Source organism: Struthio camelus, chromosome 2 (genome assembly GCF_040807025.1).
Source record: "Struthio camelus isolate bStrCam1 chromosome 2, bStrCam1.hap1, whole genome shotgun sequence".
NCBI lineage: Eukaryota > Metazoa > Chordata > Aves > Struthioniformes > Struthionidae > Struthio > Struthio camelus.
Genome location: NC_090943.1, coordinates 104,535,023 through 104,548,632, shown reverse-complemented (window position 1 = coordinate 104,548,632; position 13,610 = coordinate 104,535,023). Strand labels below are relative to the sequence as shown.

At 41.6% G+C, this 13,610-nt stretch overlaps 1 protein-coding gene across 2 annotated transcripts in view; it reads right to left on the bottom strand.

Annotated features, from left to right (window-relative positions):
• SLC22A23 (solute carrier family 22 member 23) overlaps window positions 1-13,610 on the bottom strand; it is a 123,409-nt gene that overhangs the window by 26,763 nt on the left and 83,036 nt on the right. For both annotated transcript variants that reach the window (XM_009678031.2, XM_009678032.2), the window contains exons 4-5: window positions 11,867-12,035; window positions 4,810-4,937 (exon numbers count right to left, since the gene is read on the bottom strand). In XM_009678031.2, coding sequence (XP_009676326.2) covers window positions 4,810-4,937; window positions 11,867-12,035 — 297 coding nt within the window. The remainder of the gene's footprint in view (window positions 1-4,809; window positions 4,938-11,866; window positions 12,036-13,610) is intronic.

The following is a 13,610-nucleotide window of genomic DNA, read 5'->3' as shown; positions in this document are numbered from 1 at the left end:
AGCATCACATGCAGTTACCTATATTATGGGGCAAGGAAACTTGCTTGCTTTCTTTACCTCATACTCTTGAATCTTCATCCACCCCATTTTTCGTATTTAAAACAGTAGCAGAGTTGTAGCTGTGATGGTGTAAGGATATTAGCAAAGGTTTGTAGGTTTGAGAGAGTTAATCTCTCCTACTAGGGAAAGAGAGATGGACTCACACATTGTTTGTCACCACTGCACCCCTTCTTTCTCTCCAGAATGTATTCTGCACTTTTAAGTTTTGGTGTCTATTTGGATGCTTGATCTTTGTGACCACTTTCACCATTATATGAACATTATTTCTCTACACTGTAGAATATTTTTCACTCCTCCCATTGATTGGCTGTATCTTAGAAATGAATGTCTGCATCCTGTACGCTCACAGGAGTGTTCCAGTTTGTGTCTTCATGTACAGAGAAGCAAAAATGGGGCATTGTTATTCAATCCGGTCAGGCAATTATTCTTCTTTCAAGGAATGTCTGAAATGTCCTTCATCATAAAGAAAGACAATGAAAACCCCACAAGGGAGGGTTTCCGTGGAAGCATCAAGTCTGGCACTCTGATAATGACTCTGATACAACTTTCCACGTTGCACATTGCAAAAGGCACCCAAATATAATGATGGAGTGGAGATCAGCTTGCAGCCGTTAACCTATTGCAGCTGTAAAACAAGCCCTTGGCCTCACAGGGAGAAAAAAAATGTATCCTATCAACACCACAGCCACCATTTAACCTACTACACTCTCCTTTAAAATGGTGTGAGGACAATCGGTACTTTGGGATTTCCAAATCCCCTAAACACTCTTTTCTCCTGTTCTTTGATTAAATCTCTGTTCTATATAATTCCCAAGATGTATTTGGCTCAGGTGAAAAATGACTGCTTTATAGCCACACTGAAATGTATATTTGTTTCTTGCTTCACAGGGGGACAGGGAAGTTCACAGTAGCGAGGAAGTTTTTGAAGAAACTGACAGTGAAAAACCTGTATTGAGTTAATATTATCGACACAATTCATTTTCTCATGACTAAAGCTGGCTTTTTGGGGGTAAAATTTTGAAATATTTGTCAGCAAAACTTAACAAACCTGTTTTATAAATGAGATTTTGATAAGCAGTTGGATAAAAATCAGTATTTTGATGCAAAAACGAATTGAAACTTACTTCTGAAAGAAGGTGAAATGTTGAGCCAAGTGATGAAAGTTTTGCGATTCAAAACACTAGAGATAATTTAACTAGCTCTAATTAGTACACCTAAATTTCCTAAGTGTGAAAGAAAAAATGGCTGCATAAAAGCAAACAACTCTTCATGAAGGCAAACTGTTCCCAGCAAAAATCAAAAATGTATCAATCATTTAGAAATAAACCTGCTCAACAGCTGCAGAGGGGATAACTCTCCTTTGGTTTGCATCTAACAACAAACATTATGTTACACCTCTGGGTCAGGTTACTGTGAAGATAAGGCCAATGTTAATTTACGTCACTCTCCACTCATATCAAGATCCCTTGTCTCGCTTTCATTTGTTTCTGGTGCAACAGCACTCCTATACTATCTCATTGGCTAAGCATAGCGCATCAACTGCCTGTGCTGATTTTCTCCAGACGCAGAGGTTATCACAACTCTTTGCCCTTTTGACTGCTACTGGACCTCTGTCAAGACATTTTGTTCTCTCCAGAGACATCTCTTAGAAGAGCGCTGGCAAGTTGCTGTCATCCTATGGATTGATTCAAAAACATAGATAATTTTGCTTTCCTTTTTTCCCCAACACATGGCCAACTTCTCTATGGAGCAAACGGGCTTTATAGAAGGCTTATGGCAGTTTCAACTACGGGTAGTATAACCAAACGGACCAGGAGAAGCTCTCAGCAAGCAATGGGAACGGTGTGACTCTTTAGAAGGGAGAATAAACCTGTTCTTTGCTTGGACTGCAATTCAAAATTGCTTTTTCTTCCATCTGAGTACTTCACCCACTTGAATTCTACTTCTTTTTATTATGGAACTTTTATCAGCTGCCAAAATGGGTACATGTGCAACTACTGTAACTCCTATAATGATCTGTTATCTAGGATATACTAATTTGACTGATACATATGAGTACAATTATAGGAAGATTTCCAGCTGGAGGGGGCTGTATGGAAGCAGTTTATCATTTAAATGTTTTGAGTAACTCAATCATACAAAGCTATTATGACAACGCAGTGAGTCAATAAATGGCAACACAAAGGACCCTAACTAATGCAAAACAATTTGCAGCCTTTGCAGATGGAAAACAGAATAAAACGATCAAAAACAGAAAAACCTCCACACTGACAGGAAAACTCAACAAAGGAATAAAGTGGAAATAGGGGATATCCGCATCAAGCTAAATCAAGCATCCTTTCTCATAGATGATTATAGGCTTTTTACTCATTCCCTACTACAGCAACTATGCATATGTGACTATTAACACACAAGCACACTTTCTTCTGCTTATGGACCCACTGAGAGACATATGGCCTACTGTTTGATCAAATTCTTCATTCAGATTTTCCACCTTTCCACTATCCTTATTCAAGCTGTCAACACTCCCATGCACCCAAAATGACAGAGAAGGTCCTTCCAAAATCTTTAGCTAAGCTGATTTCATTCTTTTAATGCTGCTCCTTCCTTACTTCCCTTTCAAAGATGCAGACACCCTAGAGGTGGGTCAGAAAAGCCTTAACATGTGGGACTGCTGAGAGAGGTTAAAAAGTTAAAAAAGAGGTTAAAAGAAAGTGAAGGAAGAAATTCCTACCTTTCCTCAAAACCTGCCCCCACCCCAAACACCACTGTCATCTGCAAGGAGGCAGAAATAAGCATGTTCTGTATTGCTCAAGAAATTTTGCAAAGGGTAATATACTGACAACTAGTATCTGTTAATGTATCTCTACAGGCACAGAATCCATTGCACCAAGATGTGTAAATAATATTTTGTTTTCCACATGAAAGAGAGTCCCTCTTTAAACAGCAGTGTGCCCCTACCATGAAACTGCTGGAAAAAGTAATTGGTCACAAATAACAGTCATAAAACCATTTTGTTACTTAACATTGCTCCATGGACAATATCAGCATAAATGGCTTTAAAAAACCCCTCTAGAACACAGTTGTATCTTCGTCTTTTTTCCCCTTAAAGGAAACTCAGGTAATTTAATTTTTTTCCCTAAGAACATATTTTTTGCATTTTGTCTGCAAATCCAAGCAGCTGACTAGCTGAGAAAGGCCAAATTTAGAGTTGGCTGGGATTCTCCAAGCCCATCTGTGAGGCCTTTTATTGCCTCAGAGGCAAGTTTTCCCCAAGATTCCTCATCCCTGGTACAGGGGAGGCTACAAAAAGGACGAGATGGGGCTCGCAAGGTTAATGGCAGTTCTTTTACATCCTAGCTCGTCAGAACTTTTCCAGATCACTTACAATGTGCAGCCATGTTGCGTGTGAGGCAGATCCAGGCACTGTAACCCCAGATATGCAATGCAACCCACATGCAAACACGATAATTAAATCAAGTCTGCCAACTGCAGCACCAATAACAGAAATCACAGCTGCGACCTTGGTATGAATACCTAGATGAAGCACAGACCCAAAGAGAGTTTTTTCCCCTTTACTTTTAAGCATGTTACTGAGAAAGACTGCTCCATTTGTTAGGCATCGGTCAGTGAATTTTTATTATGCAACAGTGAAGGTACTCCAATCTGGGTGAAGTCTGTTCCAGGGCAGACAGCTCCCTTTAGCATTGACATGTCTTAAGGTACATTGCTGCAGAGATCTCAGGCAGTGAATGCCAGCTAGGCACGGAAAACCTCACTCTAAACAGCGGGTGGAGAGCAGAGATTACTGAGCGAGGTCTCCCTGCAACCACTGGGGTCAGGAGTGAAAACGTGCAGAAAAGAAACATTTCAACCGCTTTCTGACGAGCAGGTAGTCTGACAGAGAACACAAATGACGCTGTCGAACAGGTACCCATGGGCACTGTCAGATCTGTGAGAAGGAAGAGTGGAGCGTGAACCGAATTTAGCAGGGGCACCAGACAGAGGAAGGAACTTCAGAAAATCTTCTCCTTTGTTATAATTACAGGCAGGAGGAGCCACATACACAGGCTCTTTGGCAAAGCACTGTGGGAGACAGCAGCACGACTATTTCAGTGACAATCCCAGTGACAACGATAGCCCGCTCTTTTTAAAAGCATCAGTAAACCACGGCACAAGGACTGCAACTCTCAACGAAAAACTCCACCCTACCACTACTGTTTGCAGGACTGCCCCCCCCCCCCAACTACGTAATTCAAACACTACAGGAAAGAAAAGCAACATGACTCTTAGGGGAAGGCCTTAAAGACAAACTGTAATCATTTTAGACCTGCCACAGGACTGTTGTTTTTGTCACTTCTCCAAACCAACAAAAATAAATGTTCTGTGATGGCCATGGTCCCACTTAGGAGCATTCGTGACACATAAGCTCAAGGCACGCAGAGCTGATGGTGCGCTCTGTAGCCAGGGTAAAATTCTTCAAGAGATGTCTCTAAAAACATACAGCACTGGAAGGTGAGACTATAATTGCTAGGGCTGTTCAATAGGTCAAGTAGTTGTAAACACAGTGCTGGGATTTGGAACCATTTCTCAACAAAAGCAAAATGAATGAACAGGATGATTTTACAGACAGGGAGCAGAGTATTTAATTCTGGGCAGTAACGCCATGCGGAGACTTTCAGAGAAGAGCTAGCAGTTTCATCTGTTTGGCCTTCCTTGGTCTGATTTGTGGCTGTTTGTTCTACTCACCGGGCACCACTCCTTTGATATCGCTTTCCGGGTTCATCCTGTTCTTGCGAGTGAATTGAAGGATAAGTTCCTTGGATGCCTCAAACTGTTGTGTAGCCATTAGCCACCGAAGGGACTCTGGGAAAATACTTTAAAGATGGAAAACACGTTAAGGTCACTTCTGAGTTTCTCTTGGAGAAAGAATTGACAGTGTTTAGCTGCTTGTTTAACCATTTATGCGCTATGCTATTGTTTTCAAAAAGCAGAAGTACCACTTATAAAACAAATAAACAGAAAAAAGATTCACAATATGCAAATTAATCATGTTTTCTTTTATACTGATTCACAAAGGATACACATATTATCCTATCACCTAGAAATAGGGCATAGTAGAACTTCATAACATATCAAAAGAGTTATGCCTATTAGTACAATTCTGATAGAACTAGGAGAAGGAGGAAGCACTGTGTGCTAGACACATTTGCTGCCAAGCAGGGAATAAAAATTTGTGCAATTAAGACATGATAATTCCAGACCAAGGAAAGAAAAAAATCTCTAACCGACAGAAGTGATTCCAATTCTCTTGTAAAGATGGAGAGAGGATGGAGAAGAGTTATTTTTTAGGATTATAATGTAATAGTTTTTTAAAATTTTATTTTGTTTTTAATATGTAAAAAATCTTCTCCCTGAAATGCAGATTTTAAGGCGATGCTTTATTCAGATTGGTACTGTGTATGCTTCAGGTCACATTTAGTTGTTGCTATAAGAGTTTCCACCAGTAAAGACAATACTCTACTATCCGAGTCACCTTAAAAATATACACATGCACACACAGTTACAGAAAAGTTTATTCTTCAGCCAGTTATTTCCTTCAAGTGCTGATATTCACCTGAATCTCTAGCCTAACTGCTCAGCCTTCCCTGTTTTTTCAAATGAGTTTATTTTTACACACAACCAAAAGAAGTATGCAGATATTAAAAAACAAACACACACAAAAACCACTTCCATAGATATGGATACTTCCAGCCTTGACTGCAAGCATGTTTTTCTTTCTTATTTGGGCCTCATTTCCACTAATCTTCTGAAAAACTTCTCTATTTAGCAACTAAAATTTAACAACCATTTTTTGCTTGAAATATCCAATGAATCTCAAATTTCCACCACAAAGCAGTTATCTTTGCCACGGATGCTGTCTCACTTCTTACACTTTTAAGCAGTGGGGCAGGCAATTACACTATAACACTGCCACCTTATAAGGTTAATGCTACTTGGACAACACCCTTACCGAGAACTTCATCCTAGACAAAGTACAACATTTTTCTCAAGGAGGAAAAAGATGTCTGTCAGCCTGTCATCCAACCGATCCAAAGCAATAAAAATATATAACAGCAATGATGACAGCAATTCAGCTTGACAACTTATTTACTACACTGGTGCTGCACAGATGCTTTGGCATATTCTCCTGCAGAATGGCCTGTACTGTGACGTATATTCTGAAAAGTTAATAATTCTCTGATTGCAAAAACTCTCAGTGCTCGGCTCCAGAGAGAGGACAGCCTCAGTCACTGGTCTAAAGCTGCAGTTTTTGGACAGTTAACTTAGCAACTGGGGAAGAAAAGCTAATCAACTCTTTCCCCTTCTCCTTGTCCCCCTGCCCTCCTCCTCCCTAAAAATCACACACAAAAGACCTGACAACAAGAAATGTGCTAATTATATAGTAGCCAATATAAAGTTATTGTACAATAGTGATAATGGCTCCTAAATTGGCTTGCAGAGTAGACACTTTCCCTTCAAGCTATTGTCACTCCACAGTATGGGTCAGTAATATGGACATGCAGTGCAACTCCCCCTCATCCTCTACTATTATTTCTAGTATTAGCCGTGCTGCTTTAGGTACTCTTCAGAGGAGACCACACCATCCACGGAGCTTCTGATCTGCCAAGTGAATGGGAGTGAAGTGGTGAAACCTGCAGCTGATAACAGGGAGATGAATGGGGGAACGAGCTTTCTTTCACAATGCAACTACTAAAGCCAATGATGAAAAGCTGACTTTCAGCTTATACTTGGAAGGTCTTTAACCCTGCAATCACATAAATGCCTCATTTCGTGCACAGAGATAAGTTTTAAAAACCTCAAGAAAAGGAAGGGAAAGGTCTGGATTCACTTTGCTACCTACTTTCCCTCTAGGAAAGCAATCCCTCCTCTTCACCTTGCCAGCAAAAGGAGAGAGCAGCAGCACCATGCTCCAGGCTGCATGTAAGGAAATTACAGGACAGAGAGAGAAGGAGGGGAAGTCAAAATGGTAAAAAGGAAGCTAAAAACTGGAAGGGGGGGGGTGCAGGGAAGAGAAGAACTGCACTAGGAGAGAGGCAGGCAGAAAAGCAAATAGAACAGCAAATGAGAAACACTGAACACAGGAAGGAAGAAAATTGAAGTCTGAGATGAACTCAGGGTGCTCTTCTACCTACGAAATGGTAAGAACTATATGTAAAAATGAAGGATCCACAGGAGAAGGCTAGTGGGTCACACATCCATCTTTGAAGATTTGGGCTGGAAGTCACTATTAATACTAAACTAAAAGGCAGTGATGTTTCTGTCTTTCAGAGAAAGGGCTTATATTGGTTCACCTTGCGAAGCAAAACAGAACGGATGCAAGAACAGAAGACAACATTTACCTTTTATCCCTTCTGCTCCCACTTGCCCACTCACAACAGCCTCTATTGGGCAGGAGAAGGTGTTAGTTGCTGAGAAAGAGGTCCTTCAGACCCACCAATGGCTCTAAAAATAGGAATGGGTTACCAGCCTTGGGAGAGCCCAGGTTGAGCCTGCTGGCAGTTACGCTTACTAGCCACAGAGCATTTTCAAAGCTGGCATCAAAAGAAAAAAAAAATCCCAGCCTTAAAACACCATCTATGTAGACAGTCTTCAAATACACTCTAAAATCAGAGGTGGCATAAAGGGGATTTTATCAGACCTCTGGATCCAGTCCAAGAAGGGAACACAGGTCAGGCTCCACACAGCCTTGCTGAAAACAGTGTTACAGGTTTCCATTCTAGGATAAGGACCTTCCATTTTCCACTTAAAAAACAAAACAAAACAAAAACAAACATTCACTGCCTGTTTTGTGAGTTTTCTCACCTCAGCAGGAACCCTCTGAAGACAGGGCCAGTTACAGATCCCAAATGACAAGACCTACGGGGAACATCTGCTTGTCAGAGAAGGAAGAGAACGGCAGGAACAGCCAGTCTCAAACACCGTCACGGGGCCAGTCACTGGGACACAAGCTGACTCTGCCACCCAGCTCCTACAAGTTTCTCAGGCTGGAGGTGTAGAAACCCCAGGTCTTTCACCTATTTCACTACTCAATGTGAGGAGCAGGAAGTTCATTTAAGGATCTTTAATTCCTGTATTGCTTCACCCCCAAGATACCAGGCACAGCCAGTGCAAACCCTGACTACCCTTGTCTCCATGCAAGGCTGTGAGCTCACCCGTGGAGTATGCAGCCTGCTGCAAATGGTCCTTTGTATACCCCTACTTTTATGAAACTAAGCAGCATAACAAAATGAAAAGCTATAAAAGCCAATGCACTGGCTGCAACACTTTTGTGCAGCACATTGGTCACAACAGTGTCCCTCATCATCTAGCATTAAATACTAATTTGTCATGGGACAGAGAAAAGGTTAATTGTTGCTCTGCTATAAGACCACTACCCTTCCCCCCCCAGTCAGGAAAGAAGTATGTACCTGTTACCTATCAACTTGCTCCCTCTGTCTCTCCCTGCTCCTCACTTTTGGTGTCTTTCTTTCTGGAACTCCCTTTGCAAAGAGCGGAGAAAGCCTTCTGCTGAGGGAAACCAGTAGAGTTGGTCAGTCTCCCAGATTATCAAGCTGAGCTGCCTGTGGACAGCTGATTGATAGCCGTCCACTTCCTTCATCAGCGAGGAAAGAAGGAACCTTTCACAGATGAAGAAAAGGACGGAGGGTGGAGGGAAATGTGTATCTCCTGTTACACAGCTGCTGCTCATGAGCGAGGAAGGGGAAGAGTGGGAGGGATACTGAAAAAAAAAAAAAATCCTAAACCAAAGAAATCCTAACAGTAGAGAAAAGTCCTATACAGACAGTAAAAAGGCCAGACAGGTACCATGCATACTTGGAAGGAGAACTGTGATCCAATTTAGATGCAAAGTAAATCTGTACCCATGGAAAAGGCATAGTGTGTAAATTAGAGGTCTGCCCCAGGGAAATGATTCCAGTCACTAAAACGCAAGATCTATGTCTCGGCTAGCATAAACCCTATTGTATAGCACCAGAAAGAAAGCAAAACAAAACAAAACAGCCTTTTCCACCTCTTCACTTTTAGTTAGAGCAAAGCAGGAATTTGTTTCAGATTACCGGTATCTTTACTGGCCTTCATGGCATAGTCCTATCAGGAGCTTCCTGCGTGCAAGACAGAGGAAATAACACCTCTGTATAACTGGAGAACTGCAGTTCCCCTTCCCTCACTGATCTGAAACATATACTTGAAAGGAGTCTACCTTCTATTAATATATTTTAATCTGCATGCCATCAACCCCTGTGCTCCCATCAGGCTCACGCGGGGGCCTCTCTGCTATTCCAGAATTACTTGCGAACTGAGAAGGGGCATCAGCTCAATTTCCAGATGTCACAGCCCATCAGATCTTCCTTCCTAGACAGATCTGCTCCCCCCTCTCCCTTCGTCAGTGCCCAACTCCCAGCTCTGCTCAGGCATCCTGATCCTAGGGACCAGTATAATCTATTATTGCATGTGGCTGGCACAGAGCAAAAATATAGATGGGAGAGGGCTAACTCCCAGCATGGAGAGCCAAATGGCTCTTTCACATCAGGAGATAGAAATGAACTGAGAAAAGGGGAAGGTGGAAGGAGCACAGGGGGCTGTCACAGCATCTATTATTGAACTAATTGCTTTGGGAAACTCTACGGGTATTTAGCAAGCAGTGCTGAAGTGTAGTTTTCCAGTTCTTTTATTAAAAATCAGTTCAATTTTTTCCTTCATCTGTAACATATGCTGAGGGTCCCTGCTCTATTCTCCAACACAATGCTGGGGGAAAAGAGGATGAAAAGAGAGAATTAATAAAACAGTAGCGCTTTCCAGAGAATATGCAACAGATGGAAGAGAAAAGCCTAAGAAGAAAGTGCATACTGTACCAGCAGTATAATTAAACAGCCATTCCAACCACAGTCCATTTCTGCAAATGTGAAAAAACCCTGGCTACGTCAATCCTGATATTTTGGCTATTACTACTATTTATCAAGCTGTCATATCACACATTATATAAGTGGGATCTATTTGTGTCTCTATCCCGCCCAGACAAAATGCCGTTAAGCTCTTGCAGATTAGGAATACACGTCAGCATTTCCTCTCCCTTTCAGCGCTGCCTAGGGAAGAGGTCCCTGATGACCTTTCAACAATAACGTATCAGATCAGGACTTGGCATGTGGGAAACATGCTACCTCCACAAAAGTGCTGAGGAGGTACTTTTGCCCATTTAGTCTATCTTGTTTGTTAGCTATCTACCTCATTTTACTCTCCCTTCAGACACAAATACCTGTATGCATTCTACCCCATTTTGGGTCCTACCCGGTGGTAGCTATACTGCCTTTCAGGCGGTGGGCATCCCAAGAGGGAGTTCTGAGTTGGCCTTTGTGTGTGTTTGCATGCATATAACAGATAGGAGGTTTATGATAACAGTACCATACACAAGAAGCAAGAAGCCTCTAAGTTATCCATCATCAAGATAACAGTGATGAGATGAGACTATTCAGATGCTGTATACTGGAAAACAGGAAAAAATAGCCATTTTCTTGTAAAGGACCTTGTTTCTCCCTCTCTCTTTTTGCACACAGGCCAAGCTGCCGTGTGTCTGCTCTGTTAGCTCAGGGCTAGACAGAGAAATCCCCTCCAAGGGCCACTGCAAGGAGTGCATGAGAAGGAAAAGAATATACAAAACTACTAGATACTATTACATATTGTAACAAGTTATTACATGTTGCAAGCTGTTACAGGGTACAACTAGCAACTGGGTCTGATGAGGTGCAGCTTGGTTCTGCATGGTGCTACGGCTGTTTTTGCTCTTTTTCAGTGTGTAACGACTAAATATTTTAATCTTATTGGCACTACCTTGAAAAGGAATTATCTAGAGCATTCTGACTGTTCTGGTATTGTACAATACTGGTCTCTTAAGCCTCTGTTGTGTTATGCCGCCACTGTGTGTCACTATTAAGACAGAACAACAAAGAGAGATTTTAGGGAGGCTGATAAAGTTCTGGTGGTGATGGACCTGGTACCTAGAGCCCCCATTAGAGCTACCCTCGTTCCTTCAGTATTGATAGTCTCAAACCTGGAGCACAAAGCTGAATGGCAAGCCCAATGCAGCTGACAGAGAAAAAAACAGAAGAAACCACTAGGAGATGATTATTTGTGGGAACTGTCATGTGCTAACACAGCCCAGTAGGGACTGGCAATACAGACTTTGGCCCAGTATGTGCTAATTTGGACAAAATCTGCTAGGGAGTCTAGTTCAGAGCTGGGTACCTCATGTGTATTAGACTTCCACTTATGCCTGTTTGTAGCATACCCTTGCTGATATGTGTTACTTTTATCCTAGCTTGGCTAACCAAGGCTGAAGAAACCCATAGTGGCAGCCCAGAAACACAATACAGGTTTTAAGGGAAAAATTTAGTTGTACAGGCACAATTGGACAACAGGTAGACTGAGATGCATTCTCCTGAGAATCTTTTTTCCACCTCTAAAGGGGAACAGATGTCTAAAGGAAACTTGTGCCCTTTCTTAAAAGAAGATAATTACAAAGTACAACTTTCTGCTCACCAAAACAGAACTTTCTCCTGACTTCCCATCCTGTCTCAGTACATAACCTACGTGTGTAAATTCTAAAGTTATTACTTCTCATTTTAAAGTCACATCTTTGCAAAAGATGAACAGAAGAACAAAGGGAGATACTTATCTATTACAAGCACCTCCCAAATCCAGCATTAAGGGCTTGCACATTCTGTGACCTGACACAGGGAAAAATACTTACACCCAGTAAAGCAGCATCAGCAGAAAAGGACAGATGATGACTGCCTGGAGGACCTGCCAGTCCCTGCAGAGGGCAGCCAGCCCGGGCATGAGGAACTGCCCCGCCATTTCGATGAAACTTGCCACCATCGTGATCATGAACCGGTGCCCAGGTGGACAGAGCTCTATCCCTGAAACACAGAGCACACGCATTAGCAACCCCTCAGTGAAGGCACCAACAGAGTATCTCCAACCTGGTCACCTGCCTATTTTAATGAACTTTCATGGACCCAGTGTTCTTTGAGATTTTTGGCCAAAGTTATGCATTACCACATAAACCTTGTTTTGCCATTTATTTAGGCTTCAAATACTCTAGCAATGATAGAGGAGCTCATGAGCAGCTGGCTGTGGCACTGACACTGGGTTTTCCACACACCCGCTGCATCTCCTGTAGATCTGCTATATCCTAATTGCAAACCTTTATCCAGCCTGTGCCCAGGGAAGCATTTTACCAAAAGGTAAAATATTTGTTTAAGGACAATGCAGGGTAAAACACAATCCAGTGATTTTAGGTCCAGCCTTTTCACAGCTCTGAGAGATACCACATGTCTTTCAATCAATGTGCTGAGGAGACAGAAGAGCACAGCTCTCAGCAGGATATAGACTCCCAGCTCATATGGGATGCCACCTGCCCACCAGCTTAATATGCTACGATTCAGCCGGTTTCATGCTGGATTTTGCTGAGTGGGTTGATTCTGGGTTTTCTTTTTGTTTTTGTAACTGCTAAACTTGGTCAACTTTCCAACAAGACAGCCTTCCATCTGTTTTATCCTGTCCTCCATCCCTTCTTTTGCTGTAGGGCAATTTACCACCATCATTGCTATCATCGGTTGTCTCAGCTGCCTTGTGACAAGTTAGTTCAGTAGATAAAAGCTTCCTTAAAATGCCTGAATTCTGGCCATGCCAGAATTCTCCAGAAATGAAGATGAATTTATCAGAAACACATAAGAAAACAAAACAAAAAAAAAGCAAAACAAAAAAACCCAAAACACACAGCACAGAAGAGATAGCAATAACATTGGACTGTCTTTTGCAAGTATATTCTAATATAAATGATTTTTTCCCCAGTAAGTATTACAATAGAACTCTCTCTTTCACATTTCCCATTTACCTACACTCTTTTCCACAGATTAATAATTCAGTACAATAAATCTGCCCCAAGTGTTCTGTAGTACCTATCAGCTAGCTGATGAAGAAGTATAGGCTTGTAAACATACATGTCATCACGATACATTGCTGTCAGCATTGGTGTTTTTCCTTGGGATGTTTCCTACAGTTGTTTTAAATTATAATTTATTGGTTGTTAAAATTATAATTGAAAAGCCATAGACAATAGAAAGAGGAGGAGATGGTAGCTGCTCATTCATTTACTCTCTCATCTGTAGCTTGTTCAGCATTTGTCACTGTAATATAGATTTAAACTAGCTGACCAGGAACTAGCTTGTAGATCAAATGTAGCATTAAACACCACACATTGATTTTTTTTTTCCTCCTCTCTTGGCCAATGACAAAAACTATGGATGGATTTTTGCCTATACGGAAGAAAAATTTTGTGAGGCCACCCAAATTTTCATTAGCTTAACCACACCAGCTTTTGGAAAGGAGGAAGGGGAGAAAAAACCCTCAAAAACTGTCACTTGCTATAAAAGGCTTTTACCTTTTAATTAGGAAAACAAGATTAAAACATAGAGCTTCTTATGACTTTA